The sequence below is a fragment of the Tinamus guttatus genome, unplaced genomic scaffold (genome assembly GCF_059628265.1).
Source record: "Tinamus guttatus ecotype Peru unplaced genomic scaffold, ASM5962826v1 Tinamus_guttatus_pri_ptg001510l, whole genome shotgun sequence".
In the NCBI taxonomy this organism is placed as follows: Eukaryota; Metazoa; Chordata; class Aves; order Tinamiformes; family Tinamidae; genus Tinamus; species Tinamus guttatus.
The window spans coordinates 17,553-30,320 of record NW_028290044.1 but is presented as its reverse complement, the minus strand read 5'-3'; the positions used below and the strand labels follow the sequence as shown (position 1 = coordinate 30,320).

Genomic DNA, 12,768 nt, shown 5'->3' with positions numbered 1-12,768 from the left:
ATAGGGACCCATAGGGACCCATAGCGGGACCCATAGGGACCCGTAGAGACCCATAACCTGCCCCATAACCCCCCCCTTTGATCAGCATCACCACGGACTCGCTCAAGGTGGGGCTGCCCCATAGCGACCCAGAGCGTGCCCCATAGTGAGACCCATAACCCGCCCCATAGCGACGCATAGCGGGACCCATAGCGAGAGCCACAACCCACCCCAGAGTAATCTATAGCGCGACCCATAACCTGCCCCATAGCGGCCCATAATCCACCCCACACCCCGCCCCATGACCCCGCCCCTTTGCTCGCCCCGCCCCCTGACCGGCCCCGCCCCCAGAGCCTCATCCCGGACATGCGGGCGGGGCCGGCCCACGAGGCCGTCCTGGTCCTCGACCTCCACGGGGACGACGGCCCCATCTCGGGGGGGGACGAGGACGACGGGGGCGGGGCCGCCGCTGACGTCACCGCCGGGGGCGGGGCCGACGACGACCCCGCCCGCCCCGCGGCCCCGCCCGGCCCCGCCCCCCCGGGCCGGGAGCAGCCGCCGCCGCTCAAGATCTGCCGGACGGTGACGCAGGTGGGGGGCGCTATGGGGCGGCTATGGGGCGGCTATGGGGCACGGGAGGTTCCTATGGGGCGGCTATGGGGCGGGTGGTCTCTATGGGGTGCTATGGGGCAGGGGGCGCTATGGGGCGGGGGGCGCTATGAGGCAGCTATGGGGCGGGTGGTCCCTATGGGGCGGGAGGGCGCTATGGGGCAGCTGTGGGGCAGCTATGGGGCACGGGAGGTCCCTATGGGGCGTTATGGGGTATGGGGGGTCGCTATGGGGCAGCTATGGGGCAGCTATGGGGTGGGTGGTCCCTATGGGGCGGGGGGGTCGCTATGGGGAGCTGTGGGGTACGGGAGGTCCCTATAGGGCAGCTATGGGGAGCTGTGGGGCGCTATGGGGCACGGGAGGTCCCTATGGGGCGCTATGGGGCGGAGGATGTCCCTATGGGGTGGGTGGTCCCTATGGGGCAGGGCTCCCTATGGGGCAGCCCCACGTGTCGCTGTGGGGCAGGGTTCGCTGTGGGGCAGCCCCACGTGTCACTATGGGGCAGTGGCTCCTTATGGGGCAGCCCCATGGCTCTCTATGGGGCAGTGTCTCTCTATGGGGCAGCCCCACGTGTCGCTATGGGGCAGGGGGGTCACTATGGGGCAGCCCCATGGCTCTCTATGGGGCAGTGTCTCCCTATGGGGCAGCCCCACGTGTCGCTATGGGGCAGGGCTCGCTATGGGGCAGGGCTCGCTATGGGGCAGCCCCATGGCTCTCTATGGGTCAGGGCTCCCTATGGGGCAGCCCCACGTGTCGCTATGGGGCAGCCCCACGTGTCGCTATGGGGCAGTGTCTCCCTATGGGGCAGTGTCTCCCCATGGGGCAGCCCCACAGCTCGTTCTCGTTGGGCTCCAGGTGGTCCCGGCCGGGGCGCAGCCGAACGGGGGGCGGCGCCGCCCGGAGCCGGATCCGGATCCGGAGCCGGACGAGGAGGAAGGCGCCCGGGGGGGGGGAGGGGCCCCCGAGAGGGCCCCGGCGTCCGGCCCGGGGGAGGGGCCCCCCCCGGAGCAGGAGGTCAAGAAAGGTCAGAGGGGGCGGGGCCTGCGCGGGGCGTCCCCATTGTCCCAAATGTGTCCCCCATTGTCCCCGTTGTGTCCCCGTTGTGTCCCCATTGTGTCCCTGTTGTCCCCCCATTGTTCCCCTATTGTCCTTATTTCCGCTATTGTCCCCCCATTGTCCGTATTGTCCCCATTTGTCCCCATTGTCCCCTCCATTGTCTCCCCGTTGTCCCCATTCCCGCTATTGTCCCCGTTGTCCCCGGCATTGTCCCCATTGTCCCCAATGTCCCCATTGTTCCCATTGTCCCCCCATTGTTCCCATCCCCCCCATTGTCCCCATTGTCCCCCCATTGTCCCCCCATTGTCCCCATTGTCCCCATTGTCCCCTCATCCCTCCCATTGTCCCCGCAGTGACTCTCAGCGACGGCTCCCGCCGCCCCCGGGGGGGTCTCAGCGTCACCATCGACGACCCCGTGCGGGCGGCGCCCCGCCCCTCCCCCCCCCGCGGCCCGCCCACCCCCATCGTGCACCTCTGCAACCTGGTGAGCGGGGGCGGGGCCCGCAAGTGGGGGGCGGGACCCATAAGTGTGGGGTGGGACCCACAAGTGTGGGGCTGGGACCCATAAGTGTGGGGCGGGACCCATAAGTGTGGGGTTGGGACCGGTAAATGTGGGGCTGGGACCCATAAGTGTGGGGCTGGGACTCCTAAATGTGGGGCTGGGACCTATAGGTGGCGGCCTGGGACCCATAAATGGGGGGCTGGGGCCCATACGTGGGGCTGGGCTCCCTTCCGTGGGGCAGCCCCACACGTGTGGGTCAGGTCCCCCCATCCCCCCTCCTAGAAGTGCCCCCCCCTCACTGCCCCGGTGACCAGCCGGGTTGGGGGGGGGGGCGTGACGTCACCGGGAGGGGGCGGGGCGTGCTGACGTCACGCGCTGGCCCCGCCCCCAGGTGCGGCCCTTCACGCTGGGGCAGCTCAAGGAGCTGCTGGGCCGGACGGGGCGGCTGCTGGACGAGGGGTTCTGGATCGACAAGATCAAGTCCCACTGCTACGTCACGGTGCGCTATGGGGCGCTGTGGGGCAGCTATGGGGCAGCTATGGGGCGCTATGGGGCAGGTACGGGGCAGCTATGGGGCGCTATGGGGCGCTATGGGGCGGGTACGGGGTTACGGGGCTGCTGGACGAGGGGTTCTGGATCGACAAGATCAAGTCGCACTGCTACGTCACGGTGCGCTATGGGGCGCTATGGGGTGGCTATGGGCAGCTATGGGGTGGATGTGGGGGCTATGGGGCGCTGTGGGGCGCCGTGGGGTGGACGTTGGGCACTATGGGGCAGCTATGGGGCAGTTATGGGGCGCCATGAGTCACTGTGGAGCGCCGTGGGGTGGGTATGGGGTGCTGTGGGGCAGCTATGGGGCGCCGGGGGGTGGACGTGGGGCACTGTGGGGCGCCGGGGGTCGCTATGGGGCAGCCGTGGGTCGCTATGGGGCAGCCATGGGGTGGATATGGGTTGCTATGGGAAGCCATGGGTCGCTGTGGGGCAGCCGTGGGTCGCTATGGGGCGCCGTGGGTCACGTCCCCCTCCCGCCCCCCCAGTACGCGTCGGTGGCCGAGGCCGTGGCCACCCGCGACGCCCTCCATGGGGTCAAGTGGCCCCAGTCCAACCCCAAGGTCCTGGCGGCCGAGTTCGCGCAGCAGGACGAGGTGGGGGCGCTATGGGGCGGGGGGGGGATCTATGGGGCAGGGAGGGACCTATTGGGCAGGTGGGAGCTATGGGGCGGCTATGGGATGGGGGGCCCTATGGGGCGGGCATCGCGGTGGGGGGAGCTTATGGGGTGGGGGAGTGACCTATGGGGCGGCTATGGGGTCTCTATGGGGCAGAGGGAGGCGCTGTGGGGCAGTTACGGGGTCGATATGGGGCATGAAGCCGCTCTGTGGCCCTATGGGGTCGTTTTGGGGGGTCTATGGGGCACTGTGGGGTCTCTATGGGGCGGGGGGCGGCGCTGTGGGGCAGCTATGGGGAGTCCATGGGGTGTGGGGGGCCCTATGGGGCAGTTATTGGGTCTCTATGGGGCGCTATGGGGCGCTATTGGCTATGGGGTCTCTATGGGGTTGGGGGGCGCTCTGGGGCAGGGGGCGGGGTCCGTGGGGTGGGGGCGGGGCCTACGCTGCAGGGGGCGGAGCTTCTGGAGCAGATGACGTCACCCACCTCCCCCTCCCCCCCCCAGCTCGACTTCCACCGGGGGCTGGCGCCGGAGCGGGGGGAGGGGCCGGCGGGGGCGGGGCCCGGGCCGGGGGGCGGGGCCGGCGGGGCGGGGCCGTGGGCGGAGCGGCGGGCGCGGGGGGCGGAGCGCGAGTGGGACCGCGACAAGGCCCCGCCCCCCGCGGCGCGCGGGGCCCCGCCCCCGGCCCCGCCCCCCCGCGCCCGCTCGCGCTCCGGCTCCGCCCCCCCCGCGGGCGGCGCCCGCCCCCCCCGGCACCGCGAGCGGCCCCCCCGCGACGGCCGCAAAGGTGGGGGCGGGGCCGGGGGCCGGGGGCGGGGCCAAGGGCGGGGGGCGGGGCCAAGGCCAAGGGGGCGGGGACAAGCGCGGGGGGGGCTGTGGGGAAAGGGGGGTTAAAAGGGGGTGGGCGGCGAAGGGGCGGGGCCGGACGGGGCGGGGTCAAGTGTGGGGAGGGGCCAAAGAGCAGCGGGGGAGATGGAAGGGGCGGGGGCAAGTGGGGGGGCCAAAGGGGGGCGGGGCCAGGCTGTGCGGGGGGGTAAAGCAACGGGGGGCGTGGCTAGAGGGGAGGGGGCGGGGCCTGGGGGGAACCGCGGGGGGGGGAGAGAGCGAAGTGGGGGGGTTGGGGGCGGGCCTGGCGCAGGGGGCGGGGCCTCCGTGCGGGGAGGGGGCGTGTCCCGACGTGTCCCCGCCCCCTCGGAGCAGAGAAGCCCCCCGAGGAGCCGCCCGCGAAGCTGCTGGACGATCTGTTCCGCAAGACCAAGGCGGCGCCGTCCATCTATTGGCTGCCGCTCACGGACACGCAGGTGTGTCCCCGTTGTCCCCAACGTGTCCCCATTGTCCCCAACGTCCCCCCGTTGTCCCCAACGTCCCCCCGGTCCCCCCGGTGTCCCCTCACGGTCCCGGTTCTCCCGCAGTTCCTGCAGAAACAGGCGGAACGGGCGGCCCGGGCCCGCGAGCGCGAGCGGCGCCGCCAGGAGCAGCAGCAGCAGCAGCAGCAGCGGCGCCACCGGCCCCGCCCCCACGGCGACGCCCCGCCCCCCGGCGCCGCCCCCCGCGCCCCGCCCGCCAACAGCGCCGCCCCCGCCCCCCCCGCCGCCGCCTCGGGGGCGGAGCCGCCGCCGGCCCCGCCCTCCCGCGGCTCCGCCCCCTCCTCCTCCTCCTCCTCCCGCAAGCGCCGCAGCCGCAGCCGGGGGGGCTCCCGCGAGCGGGGGGGGCGGCGCTGAGCGGCCCCGCCCCCTCCTCGGCCCCGCCCCCTCCTCGGCCCCGCCCCCCTTTTGTGGCCCCTCCCGTCTCGGTATTGTTGTCCCCGCCCCTCCCCCCCGTGCGGGGGGGGTAATAAAGGAGCCTCCGGCCTTTGTAGGACATGGAGTGACGGGGGATGGAGGGCGCCTATGGGGGGGTCCCTATAGGGGTCCCTATGGGGGGGTCCTGAAGGTCCCTATGGGGCTGTGGGGGTCACTATAGGTCCCTATGGGGGTCTCTATGGGGCTGTGGGACATTCGTACATGTCCCTATATGGGGATCCCTATAGGTGCCTATGGGGGCCCTTATGAGGTTCCTTATGGGGCTATGGGGTATTCCTATATGTTCCTATGGGGATCTCTATGGGGGGTTTCTATATGTCGCTATGGGGGTCCCTATGGGGGGGTCCTATAGGTCCCTATGCGGCCATGGGGGTCACTATAGGTCCCTATGGGGGTCCCTATGGGGTTGTGGGACATTCCTATATGTCCCTATGGGAGGATCGCTATAGGTCCTTATGGGATCATGGGGGTCCTTATAGGTTCTTATGGCGGTCTCTGTGGGACATTCCTACATGCTTCTATGGGGGGATTCCTATAGGTCCCTATGGGGCCATGGGGGTCCCTATAGGTCTCTGTGGGGCAAGGGGGGCCTATATGTGTCTGTGGGGGTCTCTATGGGTCCCTATGGAGCCATGGGGGTCCCTGTATGTCCCTGTGGGGGTCCCTATGGGGCTGCGCGGGTCCATATGTCCCTATGGCGGTCGCTATGGGGCTATAGGAGTCCTTGTAGGTCCCTGTGGGGCTATGGGGGTTCCCTATGGGGCTACGGGGGCCCTTATAGATCCCTATAGGTCGCTATGGGGATCCACAACGGGTTTAGGAGGGTCTCTGTGGGATATGGGGATCCGTATAGGTCCCTGTGGGGCCTGTGTGTCCATGGGGGTCCCTATGGGTCTCTATAGGTGCCTGTGGGAGTCCCTATGGGGCTATGGGGGTCCCTATGGGGCTATGGGAGTCCCTGTGGGTCCCTATAGCTCCCTATGGGGGTCCCTATGAGTCTCTATGGGTCCCTATGGGGGTCTCTATGGCTCTCTATAGGTCCCTACGGGTGTCTATGGGTCCTTATGGGGGTCCCTCTGGGTCCCTATAGGTCCCTATGGGGGTCCCTATGGGTCTCTATGGGTCCCTATGGGGGTCTCTATGGGTCTCTATAGGTCCCTATGGGTCTCTATGGGTCCCTATGGGGGTCCCTCTGGGTCCCTATAGCTCCCTATGGGGGTTCCTATGAGTCTCTATGGGTCCCTATGGGGGTCTCTATGGGTCTCTATAGGTCCCTATGGGTCTCTATGGGTCCCTATGGGGGTCCCTCTGGGTCCCTATAGCTCCCTATGGGGGTCCCTATGAGTCTCTATGGGTCCCTATGGGGGTCTCTATGGCTCTCTATAGGTCCCTACGGGTGTCTATGGGTCCTTATGGGGGTCCCTCTGGGTCCCTATAGGTCCCTATGGGGGTTCCTATGAGTCTCTATGGGTCCCTATGGGGGTCTCTATGGGTCTCTATAGGTCCCTATGGGTCTCTATGGGTCCCTATGGGGGTCTCTATGGGTCTCTATAGGTCCCTATGGGTCTCTATGGGTCCCTATGGGGGTCCCTCTGGGTCCCTATAGCTCCCTATGGGGGTTCCTATGAGTCTCTATGGGTCCCTATGGGGGTCTCTATGGGTCTCTATAGGTCCCTATGGGTCTCTATGGGTCCCTATGGGGGTCCCTCTGGGTCCCTATAGGTCCCTATGGGGGTCCCTATGGGTCTCTATGGGTCCCTATGGGGTCTCTATGGGTCTCTATAGGTCCCTATGGGTCTCTATGGGTCCCTATGGGGGTCCCTCTGGGTCCCTATAGGTCCCTATGGGTCTCTATGGGTCCCTATGGGGGTCTCTATGGTCTCTATAGGTCCCTATGGGTCTCTATGGGTCCCTATGGGGGTCCCTCTGGGTCCCTATAGGTCCCTATGGGTCTCTATGGGTCCCTATGGGGGTCTCTATGGGTCTCTATAGGTCCCTATGGGTCTCTATGGGTCCCTATGGGGGTCCCTATGGGTCTCTATAGGTCCTTATGGGTCTCTATGGGTCCCTATGGGGGTCTCTATGGGTCTCTATGGGTCCCTATGGGGGTCCCTCTGGGTCTCTATGGGTCCCCTATGGGGGTCCCTATGGGTCTCTATAGGTCCCTATGGGGGTCCCTATGGGTCTCTATGGGTCCCTATGGGGGTCCCTGGGGGCGGGGGGGCTCCGCGGCCGCGCGCAGGTCCCTGGAGGACCCGCGGGTCCTCCCGCTCCTCGCCCCGCCCTCCCTGGGCCGCCGCGCGGGCGCCTCTACCCCCCGCGCGCGGAACTCGGTGGCCGGCGCCGCCTCGCGCCTCCCCATTGGCCGGCGCCGCCTCGGGCCTCCTCATTGGCCGGCACAGCCTCGCGCCTCCCCATTGGCCGGCGCCGCTTCGGGCCTCCCCATTGGCCGGCGCCGCGCGCCGCGCCCGCCCCCGCGCTCCCATTGGCCGCGGCGGAGGGGCGGGGCGTCCCCGCGGGCTGCGCGCGCAGCGGCGCTCCAAGATGGCGGCGGAGGCGGCGGCGCTGCTGGCGGCGCTGCGGGACCACGTGAGCCCCCCCCCCCCGGTGCCCTTTGACCCCCCGGGGCGCCCCCCCTCCCTCCTCTAACCCCCCCCGTCCCGTGCAGGTCGATGACGTCACGGCGCATGCGCGGGCGCTGCTGCGCCGGGTGCGGGGGGGGCAGCTCCGCACCGAGCAGGTAACGGGGGGGCGGGGCCCATGGGGGGATTCCGGGGGGCGTGTCCTGATCTAGCCCGCCCCCTGACGCAGGCTCCTCCCCCCAGGGCGTGTCGGCGCTGGAGCTCCGCCCCCAGCTGCTGCTCCTCTACCTGCAGGACCTGGCGCTGGTGGCGGCCGCCAAGGTGGGCGGGGCCTCGCTGGGGGCGGAGCCGGCGCTGCCCCGCCTCCTGGAGACCCGCGTGGTGAGCGGCGGGGGGGCGGGGCCTGGAGCCGGGGGGGCGGGGCCTCCCGCGGGGATCGTGGAGGGCAATGGGGGGGGAGGGAACGGGTGGTGGGAGGGGGCGGGGCTTGGGGGCGGGGCTGGTGTGGTGGGCGGGGCTTGGGGCGGGCGTGGTGGGAGGGGCTGGTGCGGGAGAGGCTGGGGCGGTGGGAGGGGCTTGGGTGGTGGGAGGGAGGTGGGGCGGGGCTGGCAGGGTGGGTGGGACTCGGGGGCGGGGCCTGGCGCTGGGGGCGGGGCCTCCCGCAGGGATCGTGGGGGGAAAGGGGAGTGGGAGGGGCTCGGGGGCGGAGCTGGAGTGGTGGGCGGGGCTTGGGGGCAGGCATGGTGGGAGGGGCTCGGGGACGGGGCTTGCAGGGCAGGAGGGGCTCGGGGCGGGGGTGGGCGGGGCCTGGCGCGGTGGGCGGGGCCGGGGGCGGGTCCTCACGCAGGCCCCGCCCCCGCAGGTGCTGGAGAAGCTGCGGCCGCTGGAGCAGAGACTGCGGTACCAAGTGCAGAAACTGCTGAGGGCGGCGGCCGGGGGCGGCGGTGAGAGCCGGGATACGGGAACAGCCGGGATACGGGAACAGCCGGGATACGGGATAGGGATATCCCGGGATACGGGAGAGCCGGGATACGGGAGAGCCGGGATCCGGGAACAGCCGGGATCCGGGATAGGGATATCCGGGGATACGGGAGAGCCGGGATAGGGATATCCCGGGATACGGGAGAGCCGGGATACGGGAACAGCTGGGATACAGGATAGGGATATCCAGGGATCCGGGATAGGTATATCCGGGGATACGGGAGACCCGGGATCCGGGATAGGGATATCCCAGGATATGGGAGAGCCGGGATACGGGCTAGGGATATCCTGGGATACGGGAGAGCCGGGATACGGGAACAGCCGGGATCCGGGATATCCCGGGATACGGATGGGGCCGTCCTGGACGCCGGGGCCCCTCCCAGCGCTGCCCTCCCCTCCCCAGGTGGCTCCGACCCCCTGCGGTTCCGCCCGGCGCCCGGGAACCTCGTGACACAGGTGGGCGCCTGTTGGGGCGGCGGTGACGTTGTTGGTGACGCTGTTGTCATTGTGGTGTTGTCATTGTTGTTGTTGTCGTTGTGTTGTTGTCGTTGTGTTGTTGTCATTGTGTTGTTGTCACTGTGTTGTTGTCACTGTTGTTGTTGTTGCTGTTCCTGTTGTCCCTGTTGTTCCTGTTGTTGTCGACGTCGGTTCTTCCCCCCATTCCCGGTTGTTTCCCGCCGCAGCAGCCGGAAGAGGAGGAGCCGGAGGAGGAGGAGGAGGGAGGAGCCACCGGCCCCCGAGCGCCGGGATTGGGCGGGGGGCGGCGCTACGTCCCGCCCCGGCTGGTGCCGGTGCCCTACGGTGAGAGCGGGAGACGGGAGCGGCCGGGATACGGGAGAGCCGGGATACGGGAGAACCAGCATATGGGATACAGGAACATCTGGGATACGGGAATGGCCGGGATACGGGAGAGCCGGGATACGGGAATGGCCGGGATAGGGGAGAACTAGTATATGGGATACAGGAACATCCGGGATACGGGAGAGCCGGGATACGGGAACGGTTGGGATACGGCAACGGCCGGGAGACGGGAACGGCCGGGATACGGGAGAGCGGGATACGGGATACAGGAACATCCGGGATACGGGAGAGCTGGGATACGGGGACATTCCCAGACACAGGGACATCTGGGGTACAGGGACATCCCGGACACCAGGATCATTCCCAAACGTGGGGTCATTCCTGTTTCCTGGGATCATTCCTGGCCGTCTGGGGCCCTTCCTGGCCGCCAGGATCATTCCCAGATTCCGGGATCATTCCCGGACCTGGGATCATTCCTGAACGCTGGGGCCCTTCCTTGATTCTTGGATCATTCCCTGACACCGGGGTCCTTTCCTGACACTGGGATCATTCCCAAATGCTGGAATCATTCCCAATACCGGGGTCATTCCCAGATCCTGGGCTCGTTGCCAATACCGGGACCATTCCCGGCTCCCAGTCCCATTCCCGGCTCCCAGTCCCGTTCCCGTCCCACCCCCCGCGTTCCCTTCCCTCGGCAGCGGCTCCGGAGGCTCCCCGGGATTCCCGGCGGCTCCGGGCTCCGGGGCCGGCCCTGCTGCTCCGGGAGCTCCGAGCGGAGCTGGACGAGGGGCCGGAGGAGCAGCCGGCGGCGGCGGCCGGAGCGGCGCCGGGACCGGCCCAGACCCGCAGGTGAGCGGCGCTCCCGGCGCTCCCGACCTTTTCCCGGCGGTATTCCCGGTGTCGTTCCCGGTATTCCCGGTGCCGTTCCCGGTATTCCCGGTGTCGTTCCCGGTATTCCCGGCGGTATTCCCGGTGTCATTCCCGGCGGTATTCCCGGTGCCGTTCCCGGCATTCCCGGCGGCATTCCCGGCGTTCCCGCAGGACGCGCTACGAGGAGGCCATGCTGGTGCGGCTCAGCGAGGGCCGCCGGGAGCGGGGCCGGCGCCGGCGCCTGGAGGCCGCGGAAGCCTCCGGATTCGCCGGCCTCGTCCCCTGGGCCGGAGCCGGGAGCCTCCTGGAGCCGCCGGAGCAGGTGCCGGAGCTGGGGGGCGGGGCTGGAGCTGGGGGGCGGGACCGGAGCTGGGGGGCGGGGACCGGATCTGTGGGGCGGGGACCGGAGCTGGGGGGCGGGACCGGATCTATGGGGCGGGACCGGGGCTATGGGGCAGGGACCGGGGCTGTGGGGCGGGGACCGGAGCTGGGGGGCGGGGACCGGAGCTGGGGGGCGGGACCGGATCTGTGGGGCGGGACCGGATCTATGGGGCGGGACCGGATCTGTGGGGCAGGGACCGGGGCTATGGGGCAGGGACCGGGGCTATGGGGCGGGACTACGATCCATCTATGGGGCAGGGGCAGGGACCAGGATCCGGCTGTGGGGCAGGCCCGGACGCCGGGGCCCCTCTATGGGGCAGGTACTGGGCACTGGGGCCCCTCTATGGGGCAGACCCGGACGCCGGGGCCCACGGACCCCCCCCTGCCCCCCCCAGGCCGAGGAGCCGCCCCAGAAGAGGAGGAAGAGGCCGAAGGCGCCGAAGAGGAAGGGGAAGGGACGAGGTGAGGGCGGAGCCTCCGGAATTCCAGGGATCCTTCCGGGATTCCCGGGGCCCTTCCGGAATTCCCGGGGCCCTTCCGGGATTCCCAGGATCCTTCTGGGATTCCCGGACACCCCCTGACCCCCCCCCATTTCTCCCCCCCCCCCCCAGGTTTCCGGCGGCGCCGCTGACTCCGCCCCCCGGGCGGCGGGGGCCAATAAAGAGGCGGGGCCGGGCGGGCGGCGGCTGCGATTGGGTCTCGCGTTCATTGATGCTAATGGAGGCAGCGGGGGCGGGGCCAAGGGAGGGGGCGGGGCCTGGAGGGTCTTTGTTGGGGACACGCGGAAACGACACAAACGGCCCCAAATGACCCAAAAAGGCCCCAAATGTCCCCAAAACGCCCCCCGCCCCCTATAGGTGCCCTATAGATCCCTGTAGACACCCTATAGATCCCTATAGACACCCTATAGGTCCCTATAGATGCCCTATGGAGCCCCATGTGTGTCCTATAGCCCCCCCATGCCCCATAGGCCCCCCAGCTGTGCCCTATAGCTCCCCCCGTGCCCCATAGGTCCCCATCTGTCCCCTATAGCCCCCATGTGCCCTATAGTTACCCTACACTCCCTATAGACCCCATAGAGGGGCTGTGGAACCCCACACATCCCCTATAGACCCTGCAGGTGCCCTATAACCCCCCACATCCCCCACAGCCCCACATACATCCCCTATAGCCCCATGTCCCTTATAGTCCCCCCTACATCCTCCATAGCCCCCCCATTCCCTATAGCTCTCTCATGTCTCCCCTATAGGCCCCCACATGCCCTATAGGCCCCCATACGTTGCCTATAGATTTCCTGTGTGCCCCACAGCCCCCCACACGTCCCCCGTGTGCCCTATATTGCCCCCCAATACCCACACGGGCCCCCACCCCGGGCGCCTATGGCTCCCTATGGCTCCCTATGGCTCCCTATGGGTCTGTGTGGGTCCCTGTGGCTCCCCATGGCCCCTTATTGCTCCCTATGCATTCCTATGCATTGCTATAGCTGTCTATGGGTCGGTGTGGGTCCCTATAGGTCCCTATGACTTTCTATGGGTACGTGTGGGTCCCTATAGGTCCCTGTGGCTCCCCATGGCTCCTTATTGCTCCCTATGCGTTCCTATGCATTGCTATAGCTGTCTATGGGTCGCTGCGGGTCCCTATAGGTCCCTATGGCTCCCACAGCTCCCCATGGCTCCGTGTGGGTCCCCGCGGCTTCCGGGGAGTCCATGCAGATTCCTATAGGTTCCTATGGGGCCCTGCGAGTTCCAGCGGGTTCCTATGGGTCACGATGGGTCCCCGTGGGTCCCTATGGGTCCCTGCGGGTTCCTATAGGTTCCCATAGGTCCCTATATGTGCACGCGGGCGCCGCCGGCCACCACGGGTTCCTATAGGTTCCGATGGGTCCCCGCAGGTTCCGCTGGGTTCCTATGGGTCACTATGGGTTCCTATAGGTCTCTGTAGGTCCCCATAGGTCCCTATAGGTCCCATAGGTCCCTATATGCGCGCACGGGCACCGCCGGCCACCATGAGGGTTCCAATAGGTCTTTATGGGTCTCTATG

At 68.3% G+C, this 12,768-nt stretch overlaps 1 protein-coding gene across 1 annotated transcript; it reads left to right on the top strand.

The window, feature by feature from the left end:
• The first annotated feature begins 345 nt into the window (after positions 1-345).
• NGDN (neuroguidin) lies at positions 346-11,359 on the top strand. The gene is made up of 16 exons (XM_088539232.1): positions 346-490; positions 1,998-2,128; positions 2,538-2,645; positions 3,184-3,291; positions 4,512-4,612; positions 4,724-4,832; positions 7,646-7,702; positions 7,782-7,853; positions 7,939-8,076; positions 8,558-8,639; positions 9,080-9,132; positions 9,360-9,477; positions 10,176-10,326; positions 10,519-10,669; positions 11,124-11,190; positions 11,340-11,359. Exons 1-16 carry the CDS (start codon positions 346-348, stop codon positions 11,357-11,359), a joined length of 1,611 nt encoding a protein of 536 aa, XP_088395358.1.
• Positions 11,360-12,768: the final 1,409 nt, after the last annotated feature.

Coding starts and splice junctions, on each gene's coding strand:
- NGDN (XM_088539232.1), top strand. CDS start 346: ATGCGGGCGGGGCCGGCCCACGAGGCCGTCCTGGTCCTCGACCTCCAC. Junction 8,640..9,079: donor GGCGGCGGCCGGGGGCGGCG/GTGAGAGCCGGG, acceptor TCCCCTCCCCAG/GTGGCTCCGACCCCCTGCGG. Junction 10,670..11,123: donor TCCTGGAGCCGCCGGAGCAG/GTGCCGGAGCTG, acceptor TGCCCCCCCCAG/GCCGAGGAGCCGCCCCAGAA.